This window comes from Macrobrachium nipponense, chromosome 37 (genome assembly GCF_015104395.2).
Source record: "Macrobrachium nipponense isolate FS-2020 chromosome 37, ASM1510439v2, whole genome shotgun sequence".
Taxonomy (NCBI): Eukaryota; Metazoa; Arthropoda; class Malacostraca; order Decapoda; family Palaemonidae; genus Macrobrachium; species Macrobrachium nipponense.
The window spans coordinates 56093682-56119229 of NC_061097.1; the positions used below are offsets into that span (position 1 = coordinate 56093682).

At 42.6% G+C, this 25548-nt stretch overlaps 1 protein-coding gene across 2 annotated transcripts in view; it reads right to left on the reverse strand.

The window, feature by feature from the left end:
* The window catches only part of LOC135209269 (DGAT1/2-independent enzyme synthesizing storage lipids-like), a 152121-nt gene that overhangs the window by 51576 nt on the left and 74997 nt on the right, over positions 1 to 25548 (reverse strand). For both annotated transcript variants that reach the window (XM_064241977.1, XM_064241976.1), the window contains exon 3: positions 2921 to 3059. In XM_064241977.1, coding sequence (XP_064098047.1) covers positions 2921 to 3059 — 139 coding nt within the window. The remainder of the gene's footprint in view (positions 1 to 2920; positions 3060 to 25548) is intronic.

Below are 25548 nucleotides of genomic sequence, written 5' to 3' on the forward strand. Positions count from 1 at the left end.
TGCTTTCTTGAAGTAACCCCTAAAACAGTGGTTCTTAACCTTTTTATTACCATGCTGCCCCTCTAAGAGTTGGTCCTCTCTTTCATGGCCCCTTTGCATCTGAGTAAAATTCCCTCTCAGATTTAAAGGAAAATAGAAAAAAAATTAGAAAGAGGAGGGGTTTCGAGGGATAAGAAGGGAGGTCAATAATTACAAAACATGGCCAGCCCAAAAAGCCTACCTAGAGTAGTAGACTCTAGCTGACTATTAGTTCCTCACTCTTGTTTAGAGAATAATGAATATAATTAGATAATTTTTTTCCCTAGGGCTTGTGCCTCCCCTGGAAATTGCTGACCTGCCCAAGGTTAAGAACCACTGCCCTAAAACTTATCAGATGTAACAAGAACTGATAGTGTACCCTGCACTTGAATATTAGAGATATCCCACAGCTAACATTAATTCCATGTGCTCTAATATATGTAAAGCCCCTAAAATAAACACTATTTCACACTAGTATTATATATTTTCCCCAATCTGCCACTCAGTTTAACATAAATCTTTCAAATGAACAATCGCAAGGCATCTCTTTTTTTCTTTCTCACTAATCTGCGCATCCCTCTCTTTGGCTGTTCTGCCTTTCAGAATTTGAAACACCAGTGCCAGCTCTCAAAAGCCGAGAATTAATCCAGAAGCTGCCAGAGGGCACACAAAATTAATAAAAGACGTCACCAAGAGGGCCGCGCTCTCAGACACTCCACAGACCCAATCCCATCAGCAGCTCCTTATCTGCTGAGCTACCCTTGTCCTTTATTTCTATGTGGCTGCAAGCTAGACCTTACCTGACGGCATTTGAGTGCATCTTCCTTTATTCATTGGCGCCCTTTAAGAAGTGGACACCAGTGATCAAAGATGGTAAAGTATTGGCATAGTGTGACAGTCACTTTTATCTTCTTACTTATTTTTCATCTCTGTTCTGTGTGAACATTCATAGCTATCCCTTGTCATCCCCACACAGCCATCTCCCTTGTTCTAATAAGGTAATCTAATTTGAGCGCTTTGGTTCCCTTCTATGTAATTTACTAGTGCTCATTGCTTGAATGACCTCCCAGTATTAGCAGTCGCTAAGAGAAATTAATGGAGGGATAACGTTAAGTCGGTGTCTGTGTTTCACACCCTCCCATTCAATACAATAACTTTCTGTGAAGTAATTCAGTCACTTCTTGCCCTTTGAGGGAATCCTGGGAAAGTAAGATTTATACTAAGCAAGTCTGAAGATTTGGTGGCATCACTGCATTTAATCAGTACATTTGTGTGTCGCATGTGTTATAGAGCAATACTATGTTCCAGGTACCCTATTGCCTTCATCCCTGCTGTGAAAGGTGGATCTCTCTATCCTTAGATGCTCTGGGCACCTCCCTATCCATGCTCCAAGTCCTCAGCACGTGTTGGCAACCAGATCACATGATTCTAGTGCTACAAGCACCTTTTCTCGGTAATAAGCCAGAACGTGAGAGTCCTACCGCCCTTATGGTGCCTCCCGTGAATACGTCGAGTAATTAACTTGAAATATATTCCCTTTTAAATTTGATCCTCAAGAGTTTCCCTTACATTTTCCCTTGAAATCTAATATCAAGCCCTAAGCTGTAAATTCTGGAACATGAACTGGACATCATCCAGACATCCTTTTGATTAAGTGGCATGTGTTTAACCTCTGTGCAAAAGTAAATGAGGCCTAGATTCATGTTAACACTTATGTACATCAATTTAAGTGAGTGACCTGCAAAATTTGGCATGTCCAAATAGATATCCTAGCACAAAAACAAAATCAAAATGTAACTGACAAGTTCAGAAATAAGATAACTTTGGAGATTACGGTATTTTGAAATTTTCTTCAATAATATTCTTGTGTATTTCTTGGTAATTTCCACAGCATGGTTGATAGGAACTGTGGCTCTTTACCTAAAATGAAGTTAAATCTCACTAAATCAGAATTAGATATGGGAGGGAAGCAACTTTACCTTTTTATGAAAATTATTTCTCCTCTGAGATTTCTTCTGTCTATTAAATGCATGTTAGTAACGTATTTCCTCATTGTTTGCGGTCATAATTTTAATAAAATGACAGAGACGATTACTCTGCCTAATGGCTACTGTTATCCGTCAATCCAATGTCATATCACTATATTCTTTTTCTGGTGGAAGAGTTACTAAAATTGCCAGAAAACTTGAGGCTTGGAGGAGAGAAAATAAAAATAAAAGAATATCACAAAACACAGCACATACAGTACAGTACAAACATTTTCAGCTTTCACCATTAATATGAGAACAAAATTCTTGACCTATTTTATTTTGTGACTATGTACTACAGATTTTCATTTTGTGACTACTACACATTATAAAGAAAAACATACCAGAAAACTGTCAGTGCTTTAGTGGTGGAGGTTTCTAATTTTTTTAATAATACTAACCTTTACTGTACATAAAAGAATATCAAATGTACAAAAAAATAAAAACAAAAATGGTACCTAAATATCACAAACTTGTAACTTCTTCACATTCATTAAGTTTTGGCAATTTTGTTGTGGTGTATTTTTTTTGTACGTCTGGAGTATTCTCAGCTCATAGAAAGATTCTTACTGATTTTCACACAAATATTTTATAGGGGATAGCATTTCAATAACTGGAAGTTTTGAAATAAGTGAGGGGTTTTAGTGAAAAATACATCCCTTAATTTTCTTCACTGGGTATCTGAACTTTTTTCATAGTGAAAAAAGCAGGAAATGGCAGTACCAGGGAAAAGAAAATGATGCAAAACCAGTATGCTAGCAATAAGTACCTGTTGAATGAGCTGATGATCCTGTCTATAGCAAGTATTACACTCTTACAAATGCAAGCAAAAATAGTCACTCATCTTCAATCTTGTCACAAGTCACAGAACCTACCTTCTTTTAATGATGTAAAGAAGAAAAGCACTAACATAAAGGAGCACAAGGATGATCATAGGTAGAATCACAAACACTAAAATAGCAGGATAAACTAACGACCACACCCATCCTAGGTAGAGTAAATCCAGCTGAGTACCTGCAACATGTAGAAAAGTATTATACAGGGCTATTACTTTTACAATGGATAAAAGAAATATGTAAATTACACTTTGAATGTTACATTTTGTATATGATTTAAAGAATTATTTATTTGCCAACAAAAATATGTACTTTGTTAAGATTCAAACCAATATCTTTGAAAGGCTTTGTGATATCTTTGGGGCAAAAATGACATTCTTATAATAAAACTAGGTTTTATATATACTTACCAAGTAATTACACAACTAGTATAAATTTCACTCGTGAGCAGCTAGAATTTTGGAAATTTGCGGTAGTGCTAGTTTGTTTTGGCTAGGCAACTGACCCCTCCTTTTCCCCGAAAGAGAGGAGCCAGCTCAGCTCAGAACCTCTGTTTCTGTTTCTGCCCCTTTTGTTCATGCAATGGGGAAGAGGGAGGCTTTGATCATGTAATTACTGTAATTATTATAAAAGTGTCATTTTTATATATGCAACTTACTAAGTACTAATTACATAACTGAATCCCACACTGTGAGAGGTTGGATGCATGGACCTATCTACTCTAATACACTAATAACTGTAATGAAATAAAAATAGAAACAAAATCCAGCATTGGTGAAAATGCTTGTTGGTTCCTGACCTGGTGAGAGAGTAGCTGCAGGAAATTACTGCCTTTGGTTGGCACTTATTTCAATCTGTAGCACGGAGGCAGTATAGCCTGAGCCACTTGTTGGTTGCATGGGATCCCTTGCAGTGAAGGAGTACAAGCAGTCCCCGGCTTACGACGGGTTCGGCTTACAACGTACCGAGGTTACAACGCCTTTCAATTAATTCATCATGAATTATTTCCAGGGTTACAGCGCTTACAAAACCAGTCTGGTGGAAGAAATATGACTCCAAAAATGCAAAATAATCAATATTTGAAGTCTTTTTATGACAAATGTAATAAGAATGCAGTTTCCATAGTTTTAATACACCTAAAGCATTAAAAGTAAGGTTTGCTTGGGGTTTTTTTAAGATTTTCCGGCTTACGACGATTTTTGGCTTATGAAACCTCCGTTGTAAGCCAGGGACTGCCTATACAGGCAGTCCCCGGGTTACGACGGTGTCGGCTTACGACGTTCCGAGGTTACGACACTTGTCAATAGACGTTATTTTTTCCAGGGTTAACGACACAGGCTCCCGGGTTCGACGCCTACAACACTCATCTGGGAGATGAAATGACACCAAAATGCAAAATAATCAATATTTGAAGGTTTTTTGATGAAAAATGCCATAAGAATGCAGTTTACATAGTTTTCAATGCACCCAAAGCATTAAAAGTAAGGTTTTCTTAGGATTTTTGACGATGTTCCGGCTTACGACGCGTCTCAAGAACGGAACCCCCCCGTCGTAACCCGGGGACTGCCTACTCGGATTGCTGACAAAGAATTAAAAGTTGCCCCTGCCCTGGGCTCAGTACCAAACACAAACAACCAGAATAATAATTGTAGTTGCCTAACACCAAATTAAAAACAAACACCACTACCCAACCATTAAAAATAGATCTGGAGGGTACTCCCCGGACATAGTAACCCCAGGCTCCCCTATGACTTAACACCCTTACCACAAGGCAAAGAGAAAGGAAAGGAAGTAGTACTTCCTACACTCCCTCCCCCAACACTTTGCCCACAACTGAAATTGGGCCTAAGGTACTGCAATCTTCATACGTATATAGTATCTATTTCCTGTAAGTAATGTGATTGATTTGCATCTCCAAAATGTTGTTTGAAGAATAGATGCATTGGATAAATTGTGCCTGAAAGCTAGGGAGGTGGCTACCGCCCTTACTTCGTGTGCTATCACTTTAATTGAGGGTAATGCATCCTCTTCAATTTGAAAGTGGGCTTCTGAAATAAGGTCTTTCAGAAAAAATGCTATTTTGAGAGGGAACAAGAGAGTTCTTTACTGAGCACGAGAGTTTGCTTGATGTGCCCCAAATCCTCTATGTTCTATGTAAATAATACCTTAGTGCCCTTACGAGACAGAGTCCTTTCTTCTTCATCAAGACCTAAAATGTCCATCAAGCCCTTTGTCGAAAAAGAATGAGGCCATGGTTTGAATGGCGTTTCGTTTTGTTTTAAAAACCGAGGGTGAAAGAACATAGTATGTCACCCTGGGAAAAACTAACTCTCTTGTCTATTGCATGTACGGTGGAACTCAAGTATATTCACATTCTCGGCATTCGTGGACTCACGCATTCACTGATTTCTCTATGGACCATATCTACCCATTATTCACAAGAAGTTCGCGTCTTCGCAGTACGTACGTACATATTTTGCTATGAGAAATAGCCACAAATTCCTGTTTTTTTTTATCAATTTCATCATAAAATGCACTTTTTGTGATAAAGCTATTTAAAAAACCAAGTACATATATACATATAAACATTTTTAGCAGGTTTTTCTTGAGTATTAACTGACAAAATTGGCAGTTTTAAGCATTTTTATAGGGGTTACAACTACTACATATGTATTCCTAGATTCTAGCTATTCACGGGGGTCTGGTACGCATCCCCACGAATATGGGGGAACACTGCAACTCGCTCACATGCTTAGCAGTGGCAAAAGCTACTAAAAATACTGTTTTTCTAAAGAGATCCCTCAACAAGATTGAGTGTAATGGTTCAAACCGTGGATCTGCCAACCACCTTGAAGACTACTTCTAGTTTCCATGTTGCTATCTTATTTTCCTTCTGTTTGGTCGTATCAAACAACTTGATAAGATCGGAAATATCTTGGCTAGATGAGAGGTCTATTCCTTTTCCACTAAAAACTGAGCTTAACATTGTTCTACAGTGTTCCCCCCGTATTCGTGGGGGATGCATATCATACCTATCCTGGAATAGCTAGAATCCACGAATAGTAGAAACCCCTATAAACACACTTAAAACTGCCTATTAGAGCATTTTATGATGTAATTTATATATAAAAAAAAAACAGGAATTTGTGGATATTTCGCATTGAAAAATACCACTAATAAGCGAATTTTCCGCAAATAATGGGGGTATATGTTCCGGGGGAAAAATCCGTAATACTTGTCTGCGAATCCGGAGTGCACAATATGATATTATTATTTTACAATAAGTTTTGTACATACTTACTTACCTGGCAGACATTTACTTAGCTTACGTCTCTGACGTCACGACAGAATTCAAAACTCGCGGCAAACGCGACAGGTAGGTCAGGTGATCTACCTTACCCGCCGCTGGGAAGCGGGTGTAAGAACCAACATACCTTTCTTGCCAGATTTTTTCTCTCTTATACCTGTCTCCTGAGGGGAGGCTGGGTGGGCCATCAATCGTATATGTCTGCCAGGTAAGTATGTACAAAACTTTATTGTAAATACAATATCATTTTTGTACATGAACTTTCCTGTCAGACATATACTTAGCTGATTGACACCCTTGGTGGAGGGTACAAGACAGAAAATAACAAGAAAAGGTAAACAAACACCTGTTGTAGGATAAAAATAACCTTGTTCTTACCTGTTTAGGCTGAAGACTTCATAGATACTATCTATTAGTCTCGCATAGCCATAAGAGCTACAGCGAGGGCGTGACCTACAGCTGAAAAGACTCTTTGGGTCTACTAACGGGACTTGATATCCGCTTACTTAGTAGAATCCAAGTCGGATCATGTCAATGGGGGTTCGCCCTCTTCTATGACAGAACCTGTCCACTACCAACGCAGGGAGCTTCAAACCAAATCCGATCACCTAACCAAACTAAAGTTATTAGTATTACGAAACGAAAAAAGATGCCTACCTGCATCATTTTTCATACAACCATATAAACTCATTAACAAAAAAAAAAAAAAAAGGAAAATGGGAAAAAACTACTAAGGATATGTTCCAGCTCCCTGCCCCAGCACCGAATCCGCCGATACGTACGGGCCTAACGCGAAGCACTCGTCATACGTAATACTGACGTCTTTTTTAGGTAGTGGTTGGCGAATACTGAATTACATCATCCGAATGTAGTTTTCATCAGATTCTGAAGAGACATATTCTTCTAAAGGCCAGGAAGTGGCAATTGCTCTCACTTCATGAGCCTTGACTTTTAGACTTGCAAATGTTCTTCATTACAAGATCTATGTGCTTCTTTCACAACACTTCTAATGAAGAAAGACAGCGCATTTTTTCGACAATGGTCTGCTGGGGTCCTTTACAGAGCACCATAGTCTGTCCTCAATGCCCTTAAGGGTTTTCTTCTTCTGAAGTAGTATTTTAACTCCTAACAGGGCAAAGAGTTCTTTCAGGTTCTTCCCCTACTAGGGCAGATAAACCACGAACCTCAAGTTCCTTGGCCACGGATTTGAGGGGTTCTCATTTTTTGCTAAAAACGAAGGAAGGAAGGAACAACCACGGAATCTCCTTTGAAACCTACCCTTCCTTCTAGGGCATGAATCTCACTAACCCTTTTAGCGGATGCTAAAGCCATGAGAAGAGAGCTTTCCTCGTGAGATCTTTGAAGGAGGCTAAATGTGGTGGTTCAAACCTAGCGTACCTCAGGAAACGAAGAACCACATCCAGATTCCAACTTGGAACTTCGTTCGAAGTTTTCTTGGAAGATTCAAAAGATCTTAATAGATCATGAAGATCTTTTGTTATTCGAAAGATCTAAATTCCTATGTCTGAACACCGCAGCCAGCATGCTTCGGTATCCTTTGATAGTAGATACTGCCAAACCGCATTTTTCTCTGAGGAAAACTAGGAAATCTGCTATCTGAGTCACAGAGGTACTGGAAGAGGAAAACTTCTGGTTCCTGCACCAACGGCGAAAGACGTCCCACTTCGACTGGTAGACTTTAAGGGTCGAAGTCTTCTAGCTGAGGCGATAGCCTTAGCAGCTTTTTGTCGAAAACCCCCCCTTCGCTCTGACAAGACTTTTGACAGTCGAAATCCAGTCAGATTGAGAGCGGGGAGGTTTCTGTGATACCTGTCCGAAGCTGGGGTTGTTTGAGCAAATCTTGTCTTTGTGGAAGTGCTCTTGGAAGTCCACCAACCATTCCATACCTCTGTGAAACCAATCTTGGGCGGGCCAGAACGGAGCTACTAGCGTCATTCTTGTCCTCTAATCCGAGATAGCAAATTTTCTTGAGGGTTTGTCCAGTACTTTGAAGGGGGGAAAGGCGTAGACGTCTAGCCCTGTCCAATCTAGGAGAAACGCATCCACTGATACTGCTCCTGGGTCTGAGATCGGGAGCAGTAAAGTTCGATTCTTTGCGTTCTTTGCTGTTGCAAAGAGATCGATGTGAGGTCTGCCCCATCTTCTCCACAGGTCTTGGCATACCTCTGAGTGGAGGGTCCACTCGGCAAGGCAGGAGTTGATTCTTCCTGCTCAGGAGATCGGCCCTGACGTTCCTTTCTCCCTGTACGAATCTGGTGAGAGACTGATCTTCCTTGTTTGAGACCACAGCAGAAGAGCCCTTGCTGTTTCGTACAGGAGAATGGAGTGCGCTTCCCCCCCTGTTTTTTGATGTACGCCAAGGCTGTTGTGTTGTCCGAATTGACCTGCACTACTGCATTTCGGACGTGGGGTTCGAAGGCTTTCAATGCCATCCAGACTGCCATCAACTCTTTCTTGTTGATGTACCAGGACACCTGATCCCCTCCCCCTTCCAGGTGCCTGACACTTTTCTCTTGTCCCGAGCGTCGCTCCCCAACCTGCCTCCGATGCGTCGAAAACAACACATGGCTGGGGTTCGGCATGTAAAGAGACATTCCTTCCACAAATCGAAGTGGGTTGTTCCACCACCGAAGGTCTCTCTTGATTTCCCTTGAGATCTTGAAGGAGAACTCCAGATCTAGGGAGAGACGCCTCCGATTCTGGTATAGGAAGAACTGTAGAGGCCTGAGATGCAACCTTCCTAGAGAAACGAATTGCTCCAGCGAGGAGAGTGTCCCCAGCAGACTCATCCACTCCTCGCTGTGCATGCATCTTTCTCTAGGAAGGTCGTTATTTTCTCGTAGCAACGAGCTATCCTCTCTGGCGACGGAAAAGCCCGAAAAGCCAGAGAAGCTATCCGAATCCCCAGATAGATCCTCTCTTGACTGGGGATTAATTGAGACTTCTGGAAGTTCACCAGAAGTCCCAGAGAGAGAACTTGCCAATGTAAGGGTCTTTTGAAGGTCCTCCAGACATCTTTCTTGAGACTCTGCTCTGATTAGCCAGTCGTCGAGATAAAGCGACACCCTCATCCCCTCCAATGTAGCCACTGCGCCACGTTTTTCATTAACCCCGTGGGAAACTTGGGGTGCAGTTGATAGGCCGAAGCACAAGGCCTTGAATTGGAAGATGTTTCCTCCCATCATGAATCGTAGATACTTCCTGAAGAAGGATGGATCGGCACATGAAAGTAAGCGTCCTGAAGGTCTAGAGACACCATTCCAGTCCCCTGGAACGAAGAGCCGCTAACACTGAGGAAGTTGTCTCCATGGCGAACTTCCTCTTTTCCCACAAAGACGTTCAGGGCGCTTACATCCAACACCGGTCTCCATCCTCCTGAGTTCTTCGGAACTAGGAATAGTCTGTTGTAAAAGCCCGCAGAGCGGGGATCTTTTTTCAACTAGTTCTATAGCCTCCTTCTCTAAGCATGAGATCCACTGCTAGAGAAAGGGCTTGATTCATGATGGGGTCCTTGTACTTGGCTACCAACTCCCTCGGAGTTGTCGTCAATGGGTGGTCTTGACGAGAAGGGAATGAGGTATCCTTTGCTGACAATCGATAGGGACCATTGTCTGCCCCTTTGTGGGCCCAGACGTCGGCAAATTTCAGTAGTCTGGCACCCACTGATGTCTGGAGTCCTTGATCGCTATTTCTTCCCTCTGACTGACTTAGAGAAGGTTTTACCTCTCTTAAAAGGTCTAGTCCCCTCTGGTTGCAGAACCTCTGACAGCGGGTCCTCCTCGAAAGGGCTCCTGTCTCAGAGGAGTCTCTTTCTTGGCCTTGGGTTGGAAGACAGAGCTGAGGTTTCCTGGCCGCCTGGGCTAACATGTCCTGAGTAGCCTTAGCTGAAAGGGCACTCGAGACATCTTGAATACTTTTCTTGGGGAACAGAAGAGGAGAGAGTTGAGCATACATAAGCGAGGCCCTTTGCGCATGTGACACTGCCTTCGTGAGAAACAAACAGTAGACCGACCGTTTCTTAATCACTCCAGCTCCAAACAGTGAGGAGACTTCACTCGATCCGTCTCTCACTGCTTTATCCATGCAAGTGAGGACACAGTTAAGATCTTCAGGAGACAGAGCATCTGGGGTCTGGGTCTTATTAGCCAGAACACCTAAAGACCAATCAAGGAAGTTGAAAACTTCCAGGACTCGAAACATTCCCTTCAGTAGGTGGTCAAGTTCGTTCATTCCCCACGTAGTCTTGGCGGACAAGAGGGCGGAACGACGAGCAGAATCCACCAATGAAGAGAAGTCCGAGTCCGCAGACGAAGGGAGAGCGAGGCCTAAAGGTTCTCCCGATTCGTACCAGAATCCCAATCTGCCAGTCAGTTTAGACGGAGGAAAGAAAAAACCGTCTTCCCTTTCTCTTCCTTAGAAAGGAGCCATTCCCCAAAACCTCTCAGCGCCTTCTTCATGGAAACAGTAGGTTTCATCCTTACACAAGACGAAACCTTCGACGTCTTCGAAGTGGAGAATAACGAAAGAGGAGAAGGGGAGCCACAGGAGAAAGGATATCTCCAAACTCTTGCAGGAGTAACTCTGTCAGCCTCTTATAGGAGGAAACAGAGGAGTCTTTTGGTCCTTCTTCTTCTGAGGGGTCCTGTTCTTCCTGAGCTGAAGAGCCCTCATGATCCTTAGAGGCGCGACTATTCTTAAAAGAGTCCTCTAGAGGAAGTAAGACGTATACGTCTTGGAGACAATGCTTCAGGAAAGTGTCTACTTGCAACATCCTCTTGTCTGGAGGAGTGCGTTTCCCAGATTCTTGGAGGCCTAACAGGAGTAAGGCGGCAGTCCAGGCGCAGAGCGCCTGTTTGAAGAAGAACCTTCTATTTTCACTTGGCCTTATCCAAAGGGGACGGCACCAGGCCGAAAAACAGGCGCCTGGCATACGAGGAAGCGCCTACAGGCTCTTGGCGCCTACCAAGGGGAGCGGCTACCAGGCCGAACAGCGCCTTTCATATGAGAAGCGCCTACCAGGCTACTTGGCGCCTGAACCGAGGCGAGAGGATCTCTGGCGACGAGCGCCTACTAGGTGAGCGCCTACAAGGTGGGGAGAAGCGCCTGCTAGGCTCTCGGCGCCTGACTCGAGGCGAGTTGAAAGTCGGGAGAAGAGCGCCTGCCAGGCGAAACGCGCCTAACAAGCTCTTGACGCCTGTCCAGCGAAGGGCGCCTGTCTGATTTAGGGCGCTTGTCAACCGGAGAGTGGAGGCGAGACGAGGAGCGGCTACGAGGCGAGTAGCGCCTACTAGGCTCTTGGCGCCTGTCCAAGGGGAGCGATCCTGTCTCGAGAAGAGCGTCTGTAGGGTGAGGATCTCCTACGCGCAGTTTGCTCCTTGTCCGAAGGAGAAACCTGTCTGTCAGGAGAATGTCGCTTAGACGCAGATGTGATCTTGTCCGAAGCAGAAAGCCTCCTGCGAGAATCCGAACGCACAGGTGAGCGCGCCGCTTCCGTCGAATAGCGAGAGTCAGGAGAGGGGAGTCTGGACTTCTTTACAGGAAGCGAGACGTCCTTCCTACGACCGAGAAGACACGCAAAGAGAGCCAGCCAGAGCCGAAATCTGCGCCTGAAGGTTGCCCAACACCCTTTGCAGGAGAATTCCACAAACTCGTGAACAGGTGACGAGGCTCGATCTCCGCTCGGGGAACGATACTCCTGAGATCTCTTACGCTTCTTCGCTTCCACCTCAGGCTCTTCCGAAAAAACTTCAGGGCTGGAAGGGCGGGGCGCAGGGAGCGTTCCAGGCTCTCTTCGAAGGGCGCGAGGCTTCCGAAGAGCTCCATCCTCGTTTAAGAGAAGGCGAAGGCGAAGACGAGAGCATTGGCGCAAAATTTCTCTCTTGGAGCGTCCAAGGTAGCCTGGGAACGATCAACAGGAGCTACCGAGGGGACGCCTGACCGTTGGGGATGCTCCCTAACCTCCCTGCGGCTTTCGACTTTCCTCCTCCATGGGACTGGGGAGTCTGGAAGAGGTCTAGGCCTGGAGCATTAGGGAGCCGATCAGACGCACCCTCCCCATCGCACTGGGGTTTACACTGGCACAAATCACGATTGGAATCACTCTTATTACCCTTCTAATAGTTTGATTTTTCCTCTCCATACTGCGATGGTGGCTTTCATGGAGGCCACTTCCGAAGGCGCATCTTCGGCTTCGGTGCAGGGAGCAGGAGCTGAAACTGACAAGGAGCTACTTCTAAAATAGGATTATCTACCATCCAACTCGCTAAATACGAGATCTACACTGCTCCTGGAAGAAGCTTTCCTAACTTTATCCTTTTCAAGCTTCCTCAAGTAGAAGACAAAGACTTCCATTCATCCTCATTCAGCTTTTTCACATTCATTACAAGGGTTATTAAAGGTGCATTCATTCCCTCTACACTTCAAACATACCGTGTGAGGGTCTACCGCAGCTTTCGGTAGCCTCACCTTACACTCAGTCATACAACAAACTCTAAACATAGCAGTTTTTCTTAGTATCAACATCAGACATCATGAATCCAAGAAAAAATCCAAAGAAAAGTCCAATAACTGTCCACAATCGCGATGCCAGGCCAAAAGATCGGTACTTCACCAAAGTCCGTAAGAAAACAATCCAGGGCAGAAACGAGAAAAGAATCCAACTGTCAAGAGGTTACCGACAACAGGTGTGGTCGACACCGACGACAGAAAAAATCTGGCAAGAAAGGTATGTTGGTTCTTACACCCGCTTCCCAGCGGCGGGTAAGGTAGATCACCTGACCTACCTGTCGCGTTTGCCGCGAGTTTTGAATTCTGTCGTGACGTCAGAGACGTAAGCTAAGTATATGTCTGACAGGAAAGTTCATGTACAAAAATGGGGGGTTCACTGTGTATAGCCTTTAGTTGTAGTGGATGATAGCCCTAAAGAAGATTTTAAGAAAAAAAGGAAATCTCCATTTCAGTCACAGATGTCTTAGAAGACGAAAACTTTATGTCTTCTGCACCAGGATCTGAAGACCGCCAACTCAGCCTCATATACTTTGCCTGAAGATTGGTGTCAGCAGCAAGCAATAGCTTCTGCAACTGGCTTTGAAAAGCCTTTCACTCAAACCAATCTCCTGATAAGTCTGTATGCAGTTAGGATCAGAGTGGACAGCTCTCCGTGGAACCATCTGAAGTGAGGCTGTTTGAGCAGACTAAACTTTTGAGGTAATAGCCTCGGAAAGTCCATCAGAAATTCCATAAGTCTGGGAACCTCTCTTGAGCTGGCCAAAAAGGCACCACCAGAGTCATTCTTACATTTTGTGATTCTGGAACTTATCACTCCTCTAGCTTCTCCTCCGACTGTCCAACACGAGTGGATCCCAACTTCCTCCGTATGACTCACTACCTCAGTTCTCTATGAACAATCCGTGGAGAGTAGCGTCCATACGCCCCCTTCCAAGACGGTCTCATCTCTATACCGAATTTGGGACTCGAAGAATAGAGGACTTCGAGTTCTTCCCGGAAGACCTCCAGCCTCCGTTCATAGGCTACGCAAGGCTTACGCCGTCGGCTTATGGTGCGGGACGATAAGGTACCTAAGGAGACAGTCCTCTACTCACGAGACCATCTCAGAGAGAATGGCTCAGGTGTTTAGAGGACATGGATTGTTCTAACACCAGATACAACCTTTAAGAGTCCCTTTACCATTTTTACAATGGATGAGAGTACCCCGCTCCCGTTCCTAACCAAGATCGCGAGGTCGACCATCCCAGCGGCCCAGAAAGGGGGAACTATACCGCAGTTGAAGGAAGCGGATCCCACTTCTCCGTTGCTCCCCTCAGTTGGAGAATTGTGGGAAGACTTGCCGAATACATTCTTCCGCTGGCAAAACTCAAACCGTCCTGTGCTATGGAGCAGTTTGGTGAAAAGCTACCCAGGCTCCCAGATAGCCTTATTCAGGCTGAGTTTGATGCAAAATCGCGTCTAGCCAGATCCATCAATTCTATGGCTATGTCTGAGGTAGCTACCATGGCTTATGGATCAGAACCGATTTTTAAGCTCATGACCAAAGCCCTGACTCAAACGGTACAGTCAGATATGTTTGAGTTTGCCACTGCTCGGACGGAATTGTAAGGAGAAGCAGTCCCCCTACAAGAGGCAAACCATTATTCGGCATGAACCGAATAGGTTACTCTCGTCTAGCATCTGGGGAGCAGATCTCTTCCCAGAAGCTATGGTTAAGGAGGTCCAATCAGAGGCTACCAGGTTAAACCAGAGCCTTTAGGATCGTTGTTGGGGCCTTTCGGCTAAGAGGAGGCAGACCTGACTCCTAAAGGTAAGGGACAAAAGAAGCCCAGGCGTTTCCTACCCTTACCAGAAGAAGCAACTACGCTTTCCTCAACAAGTTCCAACAGTACCGTTAGTGCAGACAGCCCAACCCTCCACTTCTAAAGGTCAATCACAGCCAATTTATGTGATATCCCCTCAGCCTCAGCCCTCCACCTCTTACGCCATCTCTCCAGCTTACAATCAAGCCTTCGAGAGTCAAGCTTCTCAGAAGTTATGACCGCGGCGGGTAAGGGAGATAGAGGTAAGCATTCCTTTCGTGGAGAGGATCGGGAGGCCCCTTTAACAGGGGAAAGCACTTCAGAGGAGGCCGAGGCGGTTACCAGAACCAATGAAGAACTTCAGGTAGGGGGAGGCTGTTTCACTTTCGCCACCGGTGGAACTTCAGCCAATGGGCTCAGAGCATAGTGTCAAAAGGTCTGGGTTGGAGCTGTTGACGAACCCACCTCCATCCAGACCTTTCCGTCAACTTCCTTCCAAGGAATTGACAGAGTACGCAGACGATCTCCTTCAAAAAGGAGCTATAGCGAGAGTCAAGAGATTAAAATTTCAAGGTCGCTTGTTCAGCGTGCCAAAGAAAGGCTCACAAAAAAGAAGGGTAATCTTAGACTTGTCCCGCTTAAAAACTTAGCCATCCGCTGCGACAAGTTCAAGATGCTCACGATCTCACAGGTGCGGACCCTACTTCCCCCGTGGGGCCGTTCACCTTACACCTCTATCGATCTTACAGACGCTTACTATCATATCCCTATTGCAAGACCTTTCCGTCCCGTATCTGGTTTTCAAGATAGGAGACCAGACAGTTCTCCTTCAAGGTAGTTTCCATTCGGACTCAACGTGGCACCCAGAGTGTTCACGAAGCTAGCGGAAGTGTAGGTGCAACAACTCAGATCGCAAGGGATCATGGTAGTAGCGTATCTCGACGATTGGTTGATCTGGGCCCCATCAGTCGAGGAATGCAACAGAGCTACTCTGAAAGTGATTCAGTTCCTGAATATCTAGGCTTCAAAATAACAGGACCAAATCAAGACTCACTCCAGAGTCAAACTTTCAGTGGCTGGGCATTCAATGGAATCTATCATCCCACACTCTGTCGATTATTCCAATCAACCAAAAGGAAAGAAATAGCAAAGTCAGTCAAGCAATTTCTAAGTCACAAACTAGCGTCAAGGAGAGCCCAGGAAAGGATCCTGGGTTCTCTCCAGTTTGCATCAGTGACAAACGTCTTAATGAAAGCCAAACTGAAAGACCTACCAGAATCTGGCGCTCCCCCACGCAGAGCCCCAAACGTCAGGTCCAGGGACAACTATCCTCAGTGCCTCTGATTCTAAAGATCGACTTCGGCCATGGGCGAGAGTCAAGAATTTATCATGTCAGTACCCCTTCAGTTCCCTCCACCAGGGGTCACCATCCACACAGACGCGTCCTTAAGCGGCTGGGGAGGGTATTCCCAGGTCAAAAAGGTTCAAGGGACTTGGTCACCTCAGTTCCGTCAGTTCCATATAAACGTACTGGAGGCAATGCAGTGTTCTTGACTCTAAAAAGGTTACGCCCACCCACCCAAGTACTCCCACATAAAGCTAGTCCCTGGACAGCGCAGTGGTAGTACATTGTATAAAACAGAGGAGGCTCCAAGTCACGTCATCTAAATCACGTCATGATAGCCATCTCTCACCCTGGCAGACAAGTTCAGTTTGGCATCTTTCCTCCACTCACATAGCTTGGAGTAAGAAACGTCATAGCAGACGCCCTATCCCGATCAGTACCCCTAGAGTCGGAATGGTCACTGGACAACAGTTCGTTCCAATGGATCCTTCGAAGAGTCCCAGGGCTACAGGTGGACCTCTTCGCATCACAAGCGAACCACAAACTACCGTGTTATGTAGCCCCCAACCTGGACCCTCTGGCCTATGCCACGGACGCCCTGGCTCTAGACTGGAACAACTGGGAGAAGATTTACGTCTTCCCTCCAGTGAATCTCCTCATGAAAGTATTGAACAAACTCAGGACTTTCAAGGGTCAAGTGGCTCTAGTAGCCCCAGACTGGCCGAAGAGCAACTGGTATCCTCTAATTTTGGAGCTGGGCCTTCGTCCTCTTCAGATCCCCGTCCCAAGCTCTCCCCAGTCAGTACAAATGAAGACTGTGTTCGCTTCCTCAGGGATTCTCAAAACCCTAACTTTATGGATTTCATGAAGTTTGCGGCAAACAAAAGAGATGCGAATATTGACCCTCAGAATATTCTATTCTTGGAATCCGATAAAAGGGATTCGACTTTGAGGCAGTATGATGCTGCTGTCAAAAAGTTAGCAACCTTCCTGAGAGATTCGGATAATTTAGAATCATGAAAGTTAATTCAGCTATATCCTTTTTCAGATCCTTATTTGAAAAAGGTTTAGCAGCTAGCACGTTACGACAAACAAGTCAGCTTTGAAAAAGATATTTCAATTTGGATTTAACATAGACTTGACGGATTCCTACTTCTCGTCTATTCCTAAGGCATGTGCTAGGCTTAGGCCTTCTGTAAGGCCTACGTCAGTTTCATGGTTCTTAAAACGATGTTCTAAAACTGGCTTCCGAAACCGATAATGACACATGCTCGTTTATAATGCTCTTAAGAAAAACCCTATTCTTCTTATTAAGCTTAGCTTCAGGAGCAAGAATTTCAGAACTGTCGGCTCTATCCGAGACCCGGATCATATTCAGTTCCTTCCCACAGGAGAAGTCCTACTTTCTCCGGAACGTAGCTTTTTTAGCAAGAATGAAGATCCTTTTGATGAGGTGGGAACCTTGGAAGGTACTACCCCTTCCACAAGATGTATCTCTTTGCCCAGTTTACAACCTTACGAGCCTTTCTGTCTAGGACCTCCTCATCTTCGTCGGGTCCCCTCTTTAGGAGGGAAAAAGGTGGAACTTTATCCTTAAAGGCATCAGGCAACAATCCTGTACTTTATTAAGCAAGCCAATCCTGACTCTTTCCCGAAAGCACATGATGTCAGGGCAGTAGCCACCTCAATTAATATTTCCAACATATTGAACTTCGATGAGTTGAAAAGTATACTGGATGGAAATCGCCGACAGTGTTCAAAACGTCACTACCTTAAGTCCTTGGAAGCTCTGAAATTCCCAGCAGTAGCAGCGGGTAACATAGTTTCCCCTGACTCTAAGCTAGTTTGTAGTAGAAATTCAGTCCTCCTTTCTACCTGCCTCACCCAAAAGTTCGTCTATTCCTACCTGGTTCATTTGCATTCACCTTGTGTCTTAGCTGCTTTTGTGATAGTGTAGTGGGTGCCCCTTATTGTCTGGTTAGGGACACTCACAAATGATTATACACATTGATCTCATGGATGTTTTCCCCTTATTTTTATGCTAGGGATACATCATATTATAATGGTTACGGGTTTTGTATATTAAGTCATATACATTCCTTTATATATTATTATTGTTGATTGTTTTTATTAATTGCTATTATACTTTTGATACATGCTGTTTACACAGATAACATTGATACATGTAAATAATTTTACCTGTACATATGTATTACCTTATGTTTACAAACATGATTAGATTTAAGGGTAATTTAAGCATATTTCTATTTTTATACCCCTGTGTATATGTATCTTTTAGCAATTATAGTCTATTCTTATATATTTTATCTTTTATTTGAGACCTATTCTGATTTATTTTATTTTTATTCTCAGTTTATTACTTTTGTTTACAATCTTGTGCTATTTCTCTGGTACGATTTCGCGCAGCGACACGAGCTGAGCCCAGAAAAGGGATTTTGACGTAAGGAAAAATCTATTTCTCGCGATTGGCTCGTGTCGCCAGCGAAATCCCACCCTAAACCCACCCTCCCTCGCCCCAAGATTGTCTGCTAACTTCAGGATGGCCACCAGAGGCGCAGCAGTCGGCAGCATGGGATGGAGTAGTAGTAAGTTACGAGCCGCTCACTCTGTTGGTCGGCTCCCCTCTTGGAGGGATTTTGTAGTGGGAGATTTCTATTGGCATTTGGCTCGTGGTAGTGGTCTCACTCGCCTAGTGTTCATACCGACACCCTCCTGGAGGGTGAGCGAGTCAGTTTATACTGACCTTTTTCTTTATTTTATTTATTCTCTGGTATGTGTTTTAGTACTTTACCCTAGAAATAATAGATTAAAGGATATTTCGCTGGCGACACGAGCCAATCGCCCAGAATAGATATTTTTTCCTTACGTCAAAATCCTTTTTCAGCCCAGGGCTGGAGAACAATATAGTGACAACTGATGGTTCTTGGCAGTTGCAAACAGGTCAAAGATTGGTTTTCCCCTTAGTTTCCAAAGTTTAAGACACATTATCGGGTCTAATGTCCATTCCGTGGGGAGAACTTGTTTTTAGCAGCTCTTGGTTTGATTTTGACCTGCCCAAATGAGAAGTGATCTTGTTGCTTCGCATAGGCTGAACAAATGTGTCCCCCTTGCTTTTTGATATAGTACAAGGGCTGTGGTATTGTCCAAAAATACTCTCATTGTTTTGTGGCACACTTCCACTGCAGAGGCTTGCAACCCCCATTGAATAGCCTTTAATTCTTCCATGTTGATATGCCACTTCTGTTCTGGGTCCATCTCCCTGACACTTCTTTCTCTCCTAGGAGAGCTCCCCAACCTAGGTCTGAAGCATCTGAGTAAAACACTAGATCAGGGCTCAATAGAAGAAGCAACTTCCCTTGAGAGAGCCTGTCTCTTGAACTCCACCATAGCAGTTCCTCCTTGATTTCTCTAATGATTGGGAACACAAAAGTGTCAGGATATTTCCTCCTGTCCCAACTGATTCTTAGATAAAGTTGCAGGGATCTCATGTGAAGCCCTCTTAAAGATACAAACTGTTCCATGGATGCGAGGGTCCCTAGAAGGTTCATCCATTTGTTTGCCGAACAGGACTGCAGGGAGCAAAATTTCTCCAACTTTTGTAGACATGATTCTATCCATTCGGGAGAGGGAAAAATCTGAGAGTCCAAGGGTTTATTCTCATCCTCAAATAAACTATTTCCTGAGAAGGAATCAACTGTGACTTCAGAAAATTTATCAAAGCCCTAAATCCTAGGCTAACAGAAGGGTCTTTTGAATGTCCACCATACATCTCTCTATGATCCAGGGTTCTGCTTCCTTCTCTTCCCAATATTCCCAAAAATGTAGGAGCCTTGCTCCCAACGGTGTGTGGAGGACTATGTTTTCGTTTACAAGAGGAGGGCTTTGTGGTGGACTTCTTGATTTCTCGAGAGGAGAACCATAAGTTTGCTCAAGGTCTGAGGTAACTTCTCTGTCTGCCTCTACCACAAAAGGGTTGTGGCAGAAAGGGGAAGACCGAAATCAGAAGGAAGGAGTCTCTCTAAGGCGTCTAACCGATTGCGCAAGGAGATCCTGTGTAGATTTTTTCTGGAGGCCCAAAAGCATTTGAAGTACTGTCACCTACGGGAACAGGTGTTGTTTGCCCAGGGGAGAAAAAAGAAAGCTCTTTTTTCTTTAATATTCACATCGAAAAACGGGAGGCTAACTCTAAAGAACTGTCTCTGATACCTTTATCAAGGCAAGAAATTACACCCAGAAAATCTGCAGAATTGTCCTCTGGAAGGGTAGGGCAGTTCTTAATTTTATGAGCAAGGCCTCCTATTGCCCAGTCTAGGAAACATCACAATTTTTTAAAGTAAATCGTATTTTTTCTAACAATAACTGAAGTCCTTTACATTAGGAATTACTTTCAGCGTAGGCTGGAATATGGCCATTAAATTCTTCAACAAGATGGTTAGGCAGTACGTAACTATCATTTGGTAGGCGAGTAGGCCCATCTGCCCAGATGTAAACACTCCACTTTGCCTTTTGGCCCAGGTTTCAAATTGAGGGGTGGCATGAGGTGGGCATTAATGTAAAGGACCTCAGGTTTGTATAGTTAGGAAAAATACAATTTATATTAAAAAATTGTTATTTGTTTCTGGGCTATTCCTCCTGGTCATAAGGGCGAAGAGGAGTGCCCTGCCTCTTGACAACTTGATCAGTGTTTAGGAGCTGCACGATCAAGGGTCAGACCTCTGGACCTTTTCGAAATGAGTGAGGAATCGTAACTCATCAAAAAAGGGCTGGGAAGAATATTTAGAGTCAGAAGCACTGATGCAAAATTCTGGGAAGGGGTTGCATTATTGCTAGTCTCCCTCCTCCCCTTGCTAGAGGAAGGAGCAGGATTGCTTCTATGATTCTGATAAGAAAATTAGAAAGGAAATTCGATGTGCAAGCTTACCACATCAAATGGCAGACCAGCAAGTGAAAGTTTGAGTCCTATCCTCAACCTGAAGGAAGAGGAATAGAAGGCCGGGGAGGGGATGGTGGAGAGGCCAGTCACTCTCGCATCCTTCTAACCTCTAGAACTGCACACCATAGGCGAGGTGCAACTTGTCCTCTTTAAGGAGCCGGGTAAGCAAATACAACTTGTGAGCATCCACCATCAGTCCAAGGAAAATAGGTTCCAAGGACCTGTGGGCAGACCCGAAGGAATTAAGATATAAATGTGGTTGTAATGACACCGCATCTCTCTTCCGGTCCGACATATTCTTCAGTGATGAAAAGTACCCAGCCACTGGCACTGCTAACTGCAGAGGAGTTTCTCACGATCTCGTAGGACTCGGAGGAAGACGTGTCATTAGACACTTCTGTATTGGAAGTCAGCGGTGGATAAAAGTATCGACACTCAATGTAAGGTATCAATCCCTTGAAGGTACAGCAACACATCAATTGGACAAAGTAAAGACTGATCTGGATCAACCAATACAAAGTCCAAAGTGCATGATCTCATGAAGGATTCGGACTTATCAACAGATGTCGAATGATTGCCATCCAAGACATGGTCCCGACATGACACCTGCCTATTGAAGGGTGATGTTGAGAATGAACCATGCAAGTCATCTATCTTGTTCACCAACGATGTTGAGAGATGAGATGATGATTCTTGCGAGGTATGTGCATATTAGGCGAGAGTCAAATGCCTTCTAGAGACCGAGGTCCCTGTGATGGCAAGACAGAAGTTTCTCATCAGTAGCTGAATCTCAACTAAGGAGAAACAACACTAATAAACAGCTATCACGCATAAAACATACAACTAGAAAATTAATTACAGCTAGAAGTGTTCGCGAACTGTCGGTGATTAGATTAGTGTCAGAAACGTAGGATAAAGCATCGACTAAGTTAGTTTTTCGAGTGAATTATTAAAAATTCGAACAGGATGGCAGTGAGTGGCAGCAACGGAAAGAAATGGAGGAATCTTGCTTGCCTTGTAGACATGCAATATGATGACTTAGCAGGAAGGGAACTGGCATTTCTTAACTATGAGATCAATAACAACACTAACCAAAAAGATGCAAAAATATTCAGACATATTGGATGGATATGATCCTTCAAACTGGAGCAAGTCTGCAGAAAATATTATGAAAATAATTGAAGGAGTGCCAAATAAAATACAAGTGATCAAGAGACTTATAAAGAAAATTTACATCAATTAACACATTCTAACAAAGAAAATGAATAAGGTGAATATAGTGAGTACTATACTGATTGATGCAATAGGAAAATTAATGCTGAAAGCATGTAATTTATGTAAGGTGTGGTATAGCATTGTAAATCCATAAAATCTCATCAGGAAATGCTATGTATGACACGAACCTAGACATCCTCAATGTGCAGAAGTCCGGCAAAATACAAGTAAGGATACAAGAGTATTTTGCTCAACATGTCTATCATGGATAGATAATATTATTAAATCGAGACTTAATATGCAAATAGAGGAGGATGAAGAAGATGAGGAAGAGGAAGAAGAAGAAAACGGAAAAGAAGAAAATAAAACTGAAGTGATAGAAAAAATAATGACAACAAAGAACAGGACAAGAGAATGGATGCAGAGATACTCATAGATACTACATATGAGGCAATACATCAGCATACATACGATGAAATAAATTACGACATGACAACACAAAATAAAATCCCATAGATTTTATTTTCATACCGATGGGAAAGAGCAAGAAAGAAAAGAAAAGAGAGACATTCTACACCCTTTTTAAAAGAGGGAATTACAGATTCGGTGAGAGATATTACTACAAGCATCGCAAGGTATGTCGCAATTATGAGATTTATGGGAAATGTGCATACCTAGACAGCTATGAGGATGAATGCAGCAATCTACATACATCCAAAAATATGCAAAAACTTAAAAGAAGGAAAAGGATGTAAGTTCAACAAAAAATATAGATATATGCACCCTGTAGCCATGAATCAAAATCAAATAAATACAGTGGAACCTCGACATACGAAAGTCCCTACTTATGAAACATCCAAGTTACGAAAGCAAAGACGAATATTTTTTTGCTTCTGTATACAAAAATAATTCAGGTTGCAAAAGGGTAAAGTCTGAGATTCGCCCAGACCACCAAGAACAATTTTAAAACTCGCGCGCCGCCAACTGAGTAGACTCGCCACCATCCTCCCGCTCTCCCATTGGTTCCTGATGCTAGTCACCGCTGTAAGATCCTGCTCTCCTATTGGTCAGCATCATGCCTCTATGTTAAGGCGTTCCTTGACCATTTTTTGTGGCAGTGTTATCGTAAACACTGGAATTCGCTCTACAAAAACACCACAGTAATTTTATAATAAAGCTAAATTGACCAATAAACAATGAAATACAACAATTTGGACCATTCAATACCTAACATAACCTTTATTGTAATACATCCTGTAAAATAAGTGTATTAGTATACATGGTACAAGAATACTTTTACGTACATGTTATGTGCATTTGTAGTAAAATGTGGAACCTTACCTTTCAAGTGAGGTGATCTCAAAAGTGGCGACAGAGGAGGAGGACAAATGGCAGAAAACATGAACACTTAACTTTACGAAACACATTTAACCCTTAAACGCCGAAGCGGTAAAAAAAAGAAATGTCTCCCGTGTGCCGGAGGTGTTTCAGAGTGAGCGCGGAAGCGGAAAAAATTTTTTTCAAAAATCACAGTGCGCTTAGTTTTCAAAGATTAAGAGTTCATTTTTGGCTCCTTTTTTTGTCATTGGCTGAAGTTTATTATGCAACCATCAGAATGAAAAAAATGATCATTATCATATATAAATAATGCGATATAATATGATAGCGCAAAACGAAATTTCATATATAATTGTATTCAAATCGTCCTGTGCGCAAAACGGTTAAAGGTAACAAGTTACTTTTTTTTTCGTTGTAGTGTACACTAAATTGCGATCATTTTGGTATATAACACATTGTAAAACGATAAAAGCAACACAGAGAAAATATTATCACAAAATAATAAATGAATTCGTAACGCGCGGACGTAAACAAATATTTTTTTTAAAAATTCACCATAAATCTAAATATTGTCCTAAAGACTTCCAATTTCTTTCAAAATAAAGACAAATGATTGAATATTACTATACTGTAAGAGTATTAGCTTACAAATGCAGTTTTCGACCATATCTGACAAGTTAAAGTTGACCGCATGTCGATTTTTTTTATATATATTGTTTATATGCAATTATTTCGGAAATAAGAAAAGCTACAACCTTCAAATATTTTTTGTTTTATTGTACATAAAATTGCGCACATTTTCATATATAAACTCTATGAAATGCCTAATATGAAGCGGAGCAAATATTCCGAGAATGGTACGTTACGCATTTCGGGGAGATTATGGCGGAGAATCCGTGCGCGGAGGGAAGGAAGGAAAGTTTTTTTTTTTTAAATTCACCATAAATCTATATAATATTGTGCTAGAGACTTTGAGTTTGTTTCAAGATGAAGATAAATGACTGAATATTACTAGACTATAAGAGTTTTAGCTTACAATTGCGTTTTTTTCGACCATTTCGGTAGAGTCAAGTTGACCGACTGGTTTTTTTCTATTTATCGTGATTTAATATGCAAATATTTCAAAATTAGAAAAGCTACACCTTCAATTATTTATAGTTGTATTCTAAATGAAATTTCGCACATTTTCATATATAAACAAAACTTTATGTAACGGCTAATTTAAATGGGGCAAACATTACCACAATCGCACGTATGATTTTTTCGGAAGAGTTTACCGCACGGACGTAAAGAAAATGTTATTTTTTTCATAAATTCACCATAAATCGAATATTGTGCTAGAGACTTCCAATTTGTTGCAAAATGAAGTTAAATGCTAGAATAATTTACTATAATATAAGGCGTTTAGCTTACAATTGCATTTTTTTCGACCATTTTGGTAGAGTCAAAGTTGACCAAAGGTTGAAAATTTGTCACTTATCATTTTTTATATGAAAATATTTCAAAATGATAACAGCTACAACCATGGTTGTTTTTAGTTGTATTGTGCATGAAATTGCGCACATTTTCATATATAAAACTTTATGTAACGGCTAATTTAAAATGGTGCAAACATTACCATAATCGCATGTATGATTTTTTTCGGAAGAGTTACCGCGCGGACGTAAGGAAAAATTTTTCATAAATTCACCATAAATCGAAATATTGTGCTAGAGACTTCCAATTAGTTGCAAAATTAAGGTAAATGATTGAATATTACTAAAATATAAGAGTTTTAGCTTACAATTGCGTTTTTCGACCATTTCGGTAGAGTCAAAGTTGACCGAAGGTTGAAATTTTGGCACTTATCGTTATTTATATAAAATATCTCAAAACTGATAAAAGCTACAATCATGAGTATTTTTTATATTGTATTTTTACATAAAAATGCGCACTTATTTTCATATATAATACTCTATGTAACGGCTAATTTAAAATGGTACAAAAATTATGTCAAAGTGACGAAATAATTTCTGAGATGTGTCACAGATACTTTTTAGTGCGGCAAGAAAGAAATTCGTGCTTGTGCGCCTGCGTAACGATTGTAAACAAAACAACACCTTGATCCGTGAACTCCCAGCATCCCCCAAGGCGCGTGATTCAAGAGTTTTCGGCTGGTAGGCCTAAAAGTATTTTTCC